The 14,594-nt window shown below is 32.0% G+C and overlaps 1 protein-coding gene across 1 annotated transcript in view; it reads left to right on the top strand.

The window, feature by feature from the left end:
- The window catches only part of Polr2B (RNA polymerase II subunit RpII140), a 176,819-nt gene extending 164,026 nt beyond the window's left edge, over positions 1-12,793 (top strand). Inside the window, exons 19-21 of the mRNA XM_085817030.1 lie at positions 9,377-9,537; positions 9,628-9,823; positions 11,372-12,793. Coding sequence (XP_085673156.1) covers positions 9,377-9,537; positions 9,628-9,823; positions 11,372-11,461 — 447 coding nt within the window. The 3' untranslated portion in view covers positions 11,462-12,793. The remainder of the gene's footprint in view (positions 1-9,376; positions 9,538-9,627; positions 9,824-11,371) is intronic.
- Positions 12,794-14,594: the final 1,801 nt, after the last annotated feature.

Raw genomic sequence — 14,594 nt, 5'->3', positions numbered from 1 at the left:
ATTTGGATGACAAAAGGAAATTTTAAATTTTACTTACAAAAGGAATTACAGCAAACTATACATGATATGAAGCCATCAAAATCTGATTCTTCACTATCTGAATTAAAAAGATTTAGTAAATCCTGATCTATGTCCAAGTCTTCCAGATCATCACATTCATCCTCTTGTTTTACAGTCTCTTTATCTAAGGATATAATTTCAGCTTCTTTGAACCCTGCTATTATTGACGATGTTTTTACCGATTTCCACGCACTTCCTACCCACTTTGCAATTTCTTCATAAGATGCTCTATGCTTTTTCTTGCTTTTGGTATATGTATGCAATCCTTCACTCATCCAACAATCCACCGCTTTCGGACTTCAGCTTTGAAGGATTTATTACCTGACAAATCTAATAGTTGTAAGATTTTTGTCAAACCACCATGAATTATTGTTACGTAGACAATTTTTGATATCTGGTTTTCACTGACTCAAGTAAATTAGCACGCATAGAATTCATTATCAATTACCCTTTTGGTTGGAAAAAAGATCCCAACAAAAAAGTTTGGCAATGTCGTAAATACTGCCAAACTTTTTTGTAGCCACTCCTGCATGATTGTTTTGCACATGTAGCCGTTCTTGTTTGCACAAATAATTACATCATTAGGAAAATCTCCCTTCGGAATAGTTTTTCGTTTAAAGATGATCATCAGCTTTAGCTTGTCACCGTTTGCGGCACAAGCTAACACACATGTAAATGACGTTCCTTCATGCCCCGTCTTAAGCACAGATACAGTTTTTGCACCAGTTTTATCAACAGTTCTGTTTGAAGGAGAGTCGAAAGCTAACGGCGTTTCATCCATATTTATTATCTGTGGCCGAAGAATTTTTTTTTGTCAATAATATCTGTTACATATTTTAGAAAAGATGCCTTTTTATCCTGCCAGTCCATTGGTAATTGTTGTCTGACTGTTGTTCCAGTACACTCAGAAATATTTTTTCTTCTCGTAAATCTGCTACACCAGCAAGGCCCTCCTTTGAAATCATTTATGTTCATTTGTTTTGCTATAAATTTTGCTTGTAAGCGAATTTTTACAGTCAAAATTGCCATTCCCTTTCCTCGTTGCTCCTTTATCCTGTTTGCAAGGTCATCCTCTAGATCTGGCCAGTGCCACTTCTTTTGGCTCGTTTCTGTTGTGGCATATTTTAAGTTCTTTTTCAGTTCTACAACATCGAATACAGCGTTAAACTCGTCCACTTCAAACTCTCGAGCTGCTGCTCTATTTCCACTTTGCTTATCACGTGAAATTACATTAAGCTTAAAACCAGCAGTATAGCTTTTGTTTAGGTGACATTTTCAAAAATTTTCCGCTCCCTTCTTACTTAAAAACTATCCAACATATAGTTGTACCCAAACTGATGGGATCTGGCATTCTGCCAAGAAAAATCTATTCATGGTGAAGAGGAAATACGTCGGAGTTCATTATTGCGAGGCAGGTGGAGTCGTGTCCGCCTTTGAAAAACATTGCAGAAAAGGCAGGGGTGGGGGAGAGGATGGGTCCTGGAAGATTCATCGAATGGCGGAGGAGAGAGACTATTCAAAATAATGAGAATGCTGATTTGAAAGGGGGAAGAATGTTATTGTTCTGTCCTGTTTAGGGTGAATAAGGCATGTAGGCCGGTTCAAGGGAAAGAGTGTAAACAAAATAACGTTTGCAAAAAGTAACTGAGTGGTCTTTTGTGTGGGAACAGCACCAGTCTATGTACAATGACAAGGCCATCCAAACTATGTGCAATGACAAAGTTATTCATACTATGTATAATGACAAAGTTATTCAAACTATGTACAATGACCATCATAGGAAATATTTTATTTTTAGTGCACCTAAACTCCACACCCGCTGAAAATTTAAGTTTTAAACATGTAAACGCCGCGGTGTTTCTTCTGAAAATTATGGTAAATGAAATATAAACATGGATATGTTTTGTTCAAAATGGAACTGTGAATATTTAAATGAAAGCAAAATAATCATTGAAAAAATCGTAAATCTAGCAACCCATCTACTATGGAACAGTGTCCGACAAGCATGTAAATTTTACTGCATCCATGGAGGGGACTAACGACTTTTCTCATTAGGTAAATGTCAAAGAGACGGCAAAAGATTTTCGGGGGCAAAAGTTTCTGAAGGCTGTATTATGAGAATTTCAGCCTGGTTTTAGAAGGTTAAAACATTAGAAGCCTGCTATAATGGCATTTAAGGTATAAAATAACACTTGTTGCAAAATATTAAAAAAGTCTAGACAAAGTAGTTTTTTAATGTATTATATGAAGAAATACATATTGCTGAATATAATTTATTTTAAATTTATTCCATTTTCTGAGCAGATGTTAATATAATAGCAAAGTTTGTAGCTTTGAGGTCCGGATTATAGATCATTCCAGATTATGGGTGTCCGAATTAACGACTTTTGACTGTATATGTTTTGTGCAGTTTTGAAATGAATGTATTTCAGAATAAAGCAGCATACATCTATATTAACTACAAAAACTAAAAAAAATTATAGGTAATATGGCTTACATAAGTTTACATAAATAATAAGAATATACATATAAAAATAATTTCAGCTTTGAGAGTTTAAATTTAACCTGAAATGCAAAATTTAACACTTTTATTGTCTCTGAGAATAAAAGCATAGTAAAAATTTTCATTATGTGTGAATAAGCTGAATGCAAAAAATGTTCCATATGCTACTGAGCAAAATTTACAATGACATTTTGCAATCAATGTTTTTCAGTTCATCATGGGACCATTGACTGCAGGAATTAACAACTTTTGTGTTGCAATTTTGCCCTAAATCTGAGTGAAACACATTCATATTTGCCAAATAATATTTTGAGAAGTGTTCCAGAGTCTGCCAAATAATCATAAACTTCTCAAGCTGAAGTATGCCAAGACAGCTGGATTACAGTTTCTAAGATTTCCCCCTCCATCTAAACAAAGGCTTTTATTATTTATTATTATTTGCCTCCACCAGTGGCCAAGTGATTAAGACTGCTGAATACGGGGAGTTTGGCTTGGGTATATAATTCCAAGTGAAGGTGTTGCATGGTTGGTTTTCACTACGCATAATGTGAATACAGGCCAATTTCCCATATGAAAGCTCAGATTTGTTATGATATATTGCAATCAGAATTTTGCTCCCATTCAGCCCCCTTTACATATATTTTGAAATTTTTCCATTTTTTTCAAACATTTTTCATATATTTTATGAGAAATCCCTTTATGACTACTTTTACCTATTTTAAGCGATTTTTACTAGGTCTGTTTATTGTCTGTTTTTCTATCAGTTGGTCATTCGCAGTTCCTGATTTGAGTGATTTTGTGGCTTTGGGTTTTATATGATATACTTGGGAGGAAATTCTTTCTGTGCTAGTCGAAGAGTGAGGAAAAATAGTTAAACTGGTTATAAAGTTGTATTAAAATCTTATACTTAAAATTATTATAGACCATATATCAAAACTCAAAGATTGTTTTGTAAGAGAGATCTAAATCCTGATTTAAACAGAATGATCTCTGTTTGCCATCTAGACGATATAATTTATCTTCAGAAACAATGTGAGGGAATTTCATTGCTAATTGTAAAATTGAAGATGGGGATTTGGCATGATCATGTGCCAATACTGGCCCAAGAATGCTGAGACTGGAGACAATTCCATCATCATTTAGAGGAAATCTCTTTTCGGTTTGAATATTAAGTTCAACAAGAAATTTTAAGCAATCATTTTTAAACCCGTTTTCATTATCACCAGCCCACCAGCGGCCGAGCGGTAAAGTCGCTGAACACTGGTAGTTCAGTCTGAGGTTCGAATCCCGCGAACGGGCTGGCTGCATAGGCGTTTTCGTGGTTTTCCCCATGTGTAACATGTATACGAGCCAGTTTCCCTTAGAAAGTCCTCCACGAAGGCATCCCTCCTCTTAGGCAGATAGCCCTCGAGGCTTTGCCATAATCACACACACACATTCTTAAAGCGAAGGCATCCCTCCTCTTAGGCAGATAGCCCTCGAGGCTTTGCCATAATACACACACACACACATTATCACCAAGTGATGATGAATTAAATAAAGCCATACACTAGCCTCCCAAATATATTTAATTCAGAGGCTTTGACTTACTGCATTGCTTGGATTAGTTTGAACCAATTTGCTCAAAGTAATAACTTCATCTTTTGTGAAAAAAACTAAAATATTGTTATGCTCAATTGAAACCATTGAAAAAAGTAAATGCAGTCTGAAATCCTCAGATTGAAATTCAATATTCAGACAATTTATTTGCTCCTGTACATATCTTATAAACAGCAGCATATGCTTAGTTTCTTTGGTAATCATAGTGTTGCAGATATTCCCTTCACCATCCATTTTTGATTGAGACTGAAAATAGAAAATGAACACATCCCACTGTTCAATAATAATTTGTATTACATTGCCACGGGATGCCCACCAGTGTCTGAGCAGTAAAGTCATTGAACACTAATAGTTTTCGAATTAGGTTCAACCCCTGGAAAATGGGCTGCATCGGCATTTCTGTGGTTTTCCCCCATATGTAAGATGGATTATGAGCCGGCTTCTTGTAGAAAGTTTTCCACTAAGGCATTCCTCCTCTTAAGCAGATAAGTCCAAGATGCTTTGCTGTAATTGAATAAAATAAGCCTAGTCACAGAATAGTCAATATGTTTGTGCTAATTTGGGAAATTTTATGCTTAATACAGTCAAAAGTCGTTAATTTGGACACCCATAATCCGGAATGATCTATAATCTGGACCTCAAAGCTAAAAACTTTCTGCGCATGCGCCGCGTCTGCACATGCGCACAGGCGTTTTACGCGTTCGCGTAAGACCTTGACTACTGCGCATATGCGTGTGTGCAAGTGCAGAATAAGTTTTCACCTGCGCGTTTAATGTATAACGGATGGTGTAAGCTAAAATTTTCTAATTATCTATTTCAGTTAATGTTAATGATTGCGTTGTTCCTTAATCTTCGAATTGGATCCCGCTTATTATTTTTTGCAGACTGTAAGAGCAATTTTATAAAAGTAAACTTGAACTTTCGATTATGTCAAATAGAATTTCCGATGCTGGAACTTCCAAAGGATCTACAAAACGAAAGTATGTTTTGATGTCCAACAAACAAAAAGTGGAATTGCTGCAAAAAATGGATAAAGACATGAAGAATGTGACAGAGAAGTTAGTGAAAATGAAAAAATTTCGATTGACAAGTTAGTCGGTATTCTCGGCACAGCAATTAATGGGACTTGAACAGCGGAACTTGGTAACTGAACAAGAAATTATGTCTTTTTATAGAATTAAAGAGAAAGTATAATCACATAAAATGAAGCAACTTAAACAACTTACATTGAGAGAAATGTTTAATAAAGTAAACAAATAAATATTAAGCTTTTTTTTTTTTTTTTTTTTTTTTTTTGTAAATTTTGATACCTTTTAGATGATAATTGTTCTTTATTTCATAAATTACGGTTTTAGAATTTCTTCATGCCATCTTACGAGATTTAAACTGATGATCTATAATCCGGAAAAATCGATAATCCGGAATCGCCGAAGTCCCGATGAGTCCGGATTAACGACTTTTGACTGTAGTATCTAATCTTTTACTACCATGGGGAAAATGATGCTACATATTTTTATAAACATTTCTAGATATGTTAGTAGTACCTGTATGAATGATTAGCACATAATGCAAAAAATAGCAAACACATCCCATGTTAAATGCTGATGGTATATCCTTTGTATAGCAGTGACTGGACCTACTCTTAGTACCCACCATAATGGCAAATTATCATTTCTAAAGTTATATTGGAATGTTTTTTCTATGAAAAGATCTTTTACAGCTTGATAAAACCCTTCTGAAATATCATGTTCAACATAAATAGTGTTTAGTAACACATTTACAACATAAAAATTTTTAATATCAAACTGTCACATCAACAGGTAGAATTTATGGTAGATACTTGTGTACTTTCATGTATTATTTAAAACTTGTTTCTGCGTATGTTAGAAATTCTTTTCTATATACGTCTGTAAGATGATCACATTGCACAAATGGAATATTATGCTCAGAAATGAGTGCAGCAATTGCTATCTCTGTATCTGCTTTTTTCTTTTTTTTTTTTCCTCCGTAAGTGTACTTTTCATAAAAAACTATATAATATAGCTGAACTTGTTTTAGAAATAGTTACACTTCTTATCTTTAATTGTATTTCTGTACGCTAGTAACAAAGATTTATCGGCATTTTTAAATTTCATTTTGCAATAAATGTTGTAAGATGCATCTTTTTCTTTTCTAACTTTTTTCAACCAGTATTTTAATTCAGATCTTCTAACGATTTATGTTTAAAATTCTGAATATACAAACATTTACTCCTCTTTCTCTATGGGGAACAATTTTCAGACATTGTGGGTATTTCCAATTAGTAGAAAAATATCTTATTTAAAAATGTTTTATAAAATAAAAAATTAGACACTAACCCATTAACATAAAATAGAAATAGTCACTGCAATTTTAAATTATTATATCATTGTATGTGGTTCACGCATAAATATAAGAATCACTCCAAATAAGGCAATAATCCGATGAAATACCATATGATAGAGACCACCTGCTTATCCCTTAGTTAAATTTGTTTATTTATTTTACTCTGTATTTTCATAAACTTGCATTCATTAAATTGGCATTATTAAAAAAAATTAAGAAAGCAAAATATCTAAAATTACAAGCGACAAAATTAAAATTATGCTAAGTGACAAACATCTCATGACTATAAAAAGGCCAGTCATGCCGCTCAGAGTGTTAATAAAAATAGGCTGTTTGTATAACATGCTAGTAACACAGACGAAAACTATAGGGTAGAACCCTGAGAAAATTAAAATTCTTTTACATTAATAGTATTTTATACAAGTACATGAAATATTACATATTATGGTCAGTATTACTAGAATAAACAATTAAGGAAATTTTAAACTGTTGTTAAATGCATTAAGTTGGACTGTTATTTACAGGAATTAAAATTAAATTTTGACTGAAAATTAAAAATTACTGAAAAAACTGAAATGATGAGATATTTTTGTGAAAAAGATTCCTATTAACCCAGATGACAGTAAAAAATACCAGACTTGGGATTCTTGAAATGTGCACTCCTCAGGGATAGCTGATTTTTCCTTGTTTTGCAAATGGATTGATTTTTTTTTATCTTGCACAGAAACATTGTGGAGATGAGCTTAACTGGGATAGACAATCAGTAATTTGATCAGTAAGACAAGTAAATCAGTAATTTCTCTTTTTATATCTCTGCTATTGTTGCACGTAAAGGTACAGACTTTTTTGCATTAAACTTCACTATTATGCAGATGTATTTCATAATAATGAAGATTTTAATAATCAAACATATTACACTTTCAATTAAAATTTGTTTTTGCAAAATACTTTTACATCCCAGTAAATTCTCTTTCCTCTCTGGAACTGAAAGTAAATGAATAAAATCTGAATTTAAGGAAAGAAACTTGTCAAATTTTTGTGATACCTCATTTATGTCATGAAATTGTTCAGATTATTTTTCTAGTAGTAGAATGATACCTTGAAAAATGCCATTAAGAGTTTTTTTTAGATATGAGTGGTCACCAAGTCCAGTTTTTGGCGTAAGTTACAAGTCAAAATTTGAGATTCAAGCTAACCTCTGTGATGTCACAGCCAGTTGGCACATGCAAAACATTCACCCACCATTTCATCTTGCCACAGAAGTATTTCTGTTGTGTTGCCTTTTTGTGTTTTAACATACAGTTATTTAGTTAATTATTTTGTCGTATAGCCATGAGTCCTGAGAAGATGAGTGTAAAAAACAGTGATAAGGAAACAATTATGATATCCATGGAATTAAAGTGTGAGGTAATAGACAAACTGGAGCAAGACTAATAGACCTGGTAATGGAGTATCATTGCACAAGTTCTGTGATATGTACCATTCTGAAGTAGAAGGACTCAATAAAGATTATAACTCCAGCTAAGGTGTTAAAATTATTTTAAATGTACACATTTCTGTCCATGAAAAGATCTAAAATCTGCTGTTTTTTTGTTTGACAGAGAAGCAGCTTTTTTAAAGAAGCTACCTTCTATAAAACACCACTTCTGTTCTACAGCCTGTGGACCAACAGGTGACCAGGCTGTAGTTTTAAAAAACAGGTGACCAGGCTTCAGTTTTAAGAAACGTTTTAACAAACACGTTTCAGCATTGCTTTTAGGTTACAAAGAGCACAAACCTCACCCTTTTAGAACTCTGGAAGGAGCACTATAACATTGACGTATGCCTCAAAATTATCAATATAGCCTGGTAGGCTATTACTCAAAGGGCTTCATCTCTGCATTGAAAACATTGAGACTGAAAGGGACTTAAGGAAGGACTTAAGAGCTGAACAGGAAGTACTGGAGGAGACTATTTCAGAAAGTCCATGGGCCTGAAAGTGGATGAGGGAAATATCAAAGAGCTTGGCATTACATAATCTAAGGAACTGATAATACAGGAATTTGAAAGAATTACAGACACAGCAACAAATGAAATTTCCGCAAAAGATTGCAGAGGAGCGTTAGTGGAAGAGATTCTCTTTTCAAATGGGATTAAAGAAAGTATCGGCAGTGTGAGAAAAAGAGTCGGACTTTGAAAGGAAATATCCTGAAAAGATTACAACTGGTTGTGCAGTGGTGCTATTTAATGACACTTGCCTAGCTCATTTCAGAAACATTCTAAAAGGAAGAAAGAAACAAATTTCATAGGAGAGGTTTCTATTGAAAAGCCTTGTGGATGAAAATGATGAAAGTGTGGCAAAAAAAGAAAACACCTACTGAAGAAGAAAGTAAAGTTGATCAAAAAGAAAGGGAAAGAAAAAATGAATATGTATGTATCTGTTTATTTATTTAAATTATCTCTTATTAGGTTATATTTTGTTTGTATACAATATTTGTTCATTATAAATATATTTTTTTTATGTTGAAAAAATTGGAATAATTTTTGGGGGGCTGGCATGAATTAATTGCACTTCAGTTTCATTAGGGAAAATTGATTTCAGATACGAGAATTTTAATTTACGAGTTAGGTCACCATTGTATATATCTTGCATTCTTTTCTGTATAATCATTTTAGTGAAGTAAGAAAAATTCTTCTACCATTTTTTGAATGGATTAATTAAGTTCTGAGAATGAGGTGTAATCAACAGGCTCTGCATTAGTAAATTAGACACAGTAAAATTGTGTTTTGTGTGGTTTAAATCTATCCTGTCTGAAAACTATATCCTAATTTCTTAATTATATGCGTCTTTATATATTTTGATTTTTTAAGGTCATGTACAATGGACATACTGGAAGAAAAATCAATGCGCAAATTTTCTTGGGACCTACTTATTATCAAAGATTAAAACACATGGTAGATGATAAAATACATTCAAGAGCAAGAGGTCCTGTTCAGATATTAGTACGACAGCCTATGGAAGGAAGAGCCAGGTAAAATAATTAAATGCTTTTTATTATATTGACCATTATTTTATCATAATAGGAACATTTCATTCATGTTTGGCATATACTTTGAAATAGGGATGGAGGATTACGATTCGGTGAAATGGAACGAGATTGTCAGATTGCCCATGGAGCTGCTCAGTTCCTTCGGGAACGTCTGTTTGAAGTTTCTGATCCATATAGAGTTCATGTTTGCAACCTTTGTGGCCTCTTTGCTATTGCTAATCTAAAAAACAATACATTTGAATGCAGAGGATGCAGGAATAAAACACAGGTAATTTTATTTGTAAATTAGAGATTAACAGGATCCATTAAAAAATACTTCTAATTTAAGTACGAATATTTTCAAGTTAAATAGTAACCTAGTATTACATACCATGTATTCATAAAAATATTAAAGGAAGCAGATAGCTTTTATGCATTTTGCTTTAATTACATTATCCATGTAAAATAATGCAGAAGCCAATTTTTATGTGTTCACTATTCATTTTAATTTCCAGATTGTGTATATTAAAACAGTTATTTAATGTCTTAAAAGCAGCATATTATTTTAGCATCGTTTGATTAAGAATATAAATCACGCAGAAGAGAAAACTGTTAAACTTTCTTTACTTAAAGTGTGTGTTAATTACTGTGCGAGTAATTTTGATCATCTGAAACTTTTTTCACATGCAAAGGAGAATTTGTCTTATGTCTTGTATTCTGCTTGAGTTATTTATAGCTGTGCCATGATTTGTTTCAATAGAATGTTATTTACTTTTTGCATCTGTAGTCTAGTTATTAAGATCTCCGCAAACCTGTAATTCACAATAATGTAAAGTGTAGTTTCTATGCATTCATGAGCGATTGGTGACCTTGTAACTTTGCCTATATGGGAAATATTAATATCATATAGTGAATTTACATTTTTAACTATGAAACTGAACTACAAAGCACCTCCATAAAGTAACCAGAGAAACTGAAGACCAAACGATAAAATAAGAGAGAATAAATGTATGTTTACAATGAATGACATCTCTTGTTAAAGAGATTAAAAGATTATTATTTTAAACTGGTTGCTTTGTCGTTTACATATTTAAAAAAAAAAAAAAAAAAAAACTGCTCTTTTTTATTTACTAAGAGGACATTATAGAAAAAATTTCCATCAATTTGAAATAATGTTGTAACATTAAATTTTGTAATAAATTATGTAAATCTGCTATCGAAATGTTAGAGATGATTTGAACGGTATATAGCGATACATTGTTTTGAAGAACATAAATGTATGAGTGGTACATCCCTTTTTAATATGAGCACGAAAGTGTGCAAGATGAACCAAAGATACGACACCCTTCAACTTCAAATGTTACGTGTATTTTGCGAATGGTTATTTCTAATGCCCATGATCAATGGTTTGACGAAAAAATTGTATAGACTCCTCTGATATTTATAAGGAGATACCTTGTATGTTTTTAATGTACTTGTAATAAAAAGGCGTGCATTTTGTTTAGAATTTTTGTATGACACATATCAGATATGCCATAACTTTTTGGAAAAAGTGTATACGAAGGAAGTTATTTAAAATAACATTTTTTTTTGTCTCAGTTATGTGATTTAAAAAATTCTTTCTCCTTTGTGTAATATTTTTTATCCTGTTACTAAAATATTTCAAATTCAAGTACTGAATTTTCCATCTGCCTCATTAAATTGTAACACCATGACTAACAATTGCCAATTAATAAATTTATTTAATGTTATAGTCCATTCAATGTATAATTTAATAAAAAATATATACTATATTTTGATTATAAAAGCTCATTTCCATTAATGCTTTTCTTTACAGATCTCTCAAATTACAATCCCCTATGCTTGCAAGCTGCTTTTCCAAGAATTAATGTCAATGTCAATTGCTCCACGAATGATGGTGACTTGATTGCTAAACTTGAACTTCAAAGTTCATTTTAATATTTTTTTTAAAGTTATATCCTTATTAAATCACACACACACATATATATATAAACTTAAATATAGAACTGATTGTCATTTTATTTACTACAATTTGTGCTGTATTGTTTGAAAAATATTGATATTGAAAAATTTGAGCAGTTATTTTATATCTGTTTCCTTGTTATAAACTTTCATTCCAGATTAGTATTACTGTAATAAAGGAGTTACAAACTTAAAAAATGTTTGCTGCCAAAATAAATGAAATATAATTTACGTACGCAGTTTACTTCTGAGATTTGATATTATTTTGATGCAATGAAATTGACATGTGAGGATAAAAATAATATGAACGATGAACTTTGAATAGTTTTAAATTATGACAATTATCTATATTTTTCAAGCTATACATCTGAGATGCTTAAATGTAAAACACAGAAATGTAGTTTTTTCTTATTCATAAAGTGAATATTTACATAATTTGTATTTTTATTATTTCATATGAGAAGAAATGTATATTGCTTATATCTGAAATTAGAATAAATCTCCAAAATGATAAAATTCTTATATCTTGAAATGCAGTTTTTTTTTGGTAATTTTTTCTGTTGGATAAATATTGTATTATCTCAAATAATAGTTATTGATGATCAGTCTAATAAATCACTCTTTATTTATTGTTCGAAACATGGAAAATATTTCACACATTTAACTGCTTGATTAATACCTTGGTTGTGTGTGCTTGTTGAATCCTAGTAAGTTAATGTCTTCCCTGTTTCCAAAGATGTAACCTCCCCCCCCTCCCAACAAAAACAGACAATGTTGATATTAAGCTGAATAAAGAATTACCAGAAAATCAAAAAACTGATTACCTTATTCTTCTCATATGCTTTGAATGTTGTAACTTCAAAGTGTTTAAAATATATATATATATATATTGCATATCTGCAAAAGCCTGCATAGATATAATTACTTGACTGTTTTAAAAGATTTCTTATTTTAATGGTAAAAAATATTCAAACAAGTTAATATGTTTTAATTTCCATTCATAATTAATGTAATTGTTGTATATAAAGCATTTTAGCAACTAATTAAAACTACAGTGTGATTATAAGGATGAATGTACAGGTTATTGTTAAACATTCACACTTTTTTCATTAGAAATAGCTTTGTATTTGTCAATGATTTAATATTCATAATTTATTTTGATCACAGTTTTGATTTTCTATAGAAAATGGCTATATAAGAAAATGTTATATGGCCAAATTATTTCAGGCATCTTTGTAAGTTTTATTTTCAATATGTTAATGTCTCTAACTTATTGTTTCAAAAATCATGATTATTTATGCCAATAGTGCACATTTAATTTTTTATTAAAGTTTTTTTGGTTATAAGTTTTAATCTTCTTAAAAAAACTTTAGATCATAATGTGTGGAAAAACAGGAATGTGCATGATTTTAAGAAAAATTAATAGCTTCAAGATATTTGGAACGTTTCACCTTGCCAGAACCCTCTTGAATCACAGGAGTGAAAATAAAATAATTTTTTATATAATTTCGCACCTTATTTTAAGAAAGTTTATGTAACTGGAAATTATATATCTAGGATCAAAATCAATATCCAGATTTTTTTTCAAAAAAGTTGGAAAATTTCTTTTTATTAGTTTTTTTAACAGTAGAAAACTTAATATCAAAGAAATCTCATAATTTTGGGATGAATTTTTTTAATGAATTAAGGTAAATGTTACCTTGTTATATCATGTCAGATCTGAATCATAAGTCAGTACTATCATACAAACAATACTCAAAGTACAGTTAACACTATGAGCAGTTTAACCACTTTTATCATTATGAAACTTGTAATCACTTTGTAGATATGATCTTGCATTGTATTTTTTCTTCCTTGGTAATCCAAAGTTTATGAAAAACAAAGTATATAATTTTGTAAATTTAGATGATAAATGCTTTGTAAATACAGTTCTAAGCTTAATGGGTGCATAATATTTCTATATTAAATCAGGTACTTTTATCTAGATACCAATTCCTTAGATTTATACAGGGTGTGGCAGAACAAATTGAGCACTTTTGAAGAGTTATAAAAAAGAAACCAGGGTATATATGAAACAAATGTTTTTATTTTTGAAATCAGTCGGACTTACCATTTTATATTCGTTAATTTTTTTAAGTAATGTTTTTAGGATGGTGTCCATTCGCTGCAAAACATTGCTGGAGCCGATTTTTGAAGTTTTCAACAACCCGTGGATATATTTTGCAGGGTATCACATTTACTTCTTCAACAGTCTGCTCCCTTAGCTCTACAGGCTTTTGGGGCAACATTTAAACACTTTTTCTTTAAGATATCCCCCCCCCCAAAGTCACATATACTTAAATCGGGCGATTGCGCAGGCCATGCCACATCACCTCTCAAAGACACTAGACATCCAGGAAACATTTCTCTTTGGGCTGTAGCCCCATCCTGTTGGAAAAAAAAGTCCCCTAATCCTTCTTCTTCAACAACCACTTCCAATCGCGGCTGCAGAAAATTTTACAACATTGAAACATAACGCCCGGAATTCACGGTCATGCCTCCCTCTTCATGGGCCTATAACACCAAATAGTGATATGACACACCAGACTGTTAGTTTAGGAGAATGTAGCAGTCTTTTGTTAACAGTTTGGGGGCTTAGGTGAAAAGGTGCCTTGTCTCACCTGAAGGATGCTGCCTCAGGAGGGACTGCTGCAAGGATTACCTTACGCAGATTTTGGCAGTTGCCGTAGTCTGCTGGGTTCAGTTCTTGAACCATCATTATTTTGAAGGGATGGAAATTCAAATCTAAATGCAGAATCATCCTCAAACTGCAGTCTGAAACCTCCTAATGCAATAGCGTACCTTCGAGCAGAACGTCTTGTCAATTTTTCGACTGCTGCTCTCACTAGCTCCACATATTCTGGTGTTCTGATGGATCTTTGTTGGGCATGTGTACATATTCATACTGTGCTACCAGTTTTTTCCGACTGCCGAATCCAGGACTGAATTATGTTTACAGTAGGAATAGCATTTATTATGCAGAATATTGGACCGTCGTCGAAAAGCTCTTTGTGTCATAATCACAGATCTGTTGTTTT

The sequence above is a fragment of the Stegodyphus dumicola genome, chromosome 5, assembly GCF_044657685.1.
Source record: "Stegodyphus dumicola isolate Sdum_Otavi_A_Nest chromosome 5, ASM4465768v1".
Taxonomy (NCBI): Eukaryota; Metazoa; Arthropoda; class Arachnida; order Araneae; family Eresidae; genus Stegodyphus; species Stegodyphus dumicola.
The sequence above is the reverse complement of the archived record's forward strand: the minus strand, read 5'-3'. Positions and strand labels throughout refer to the sequence as shown.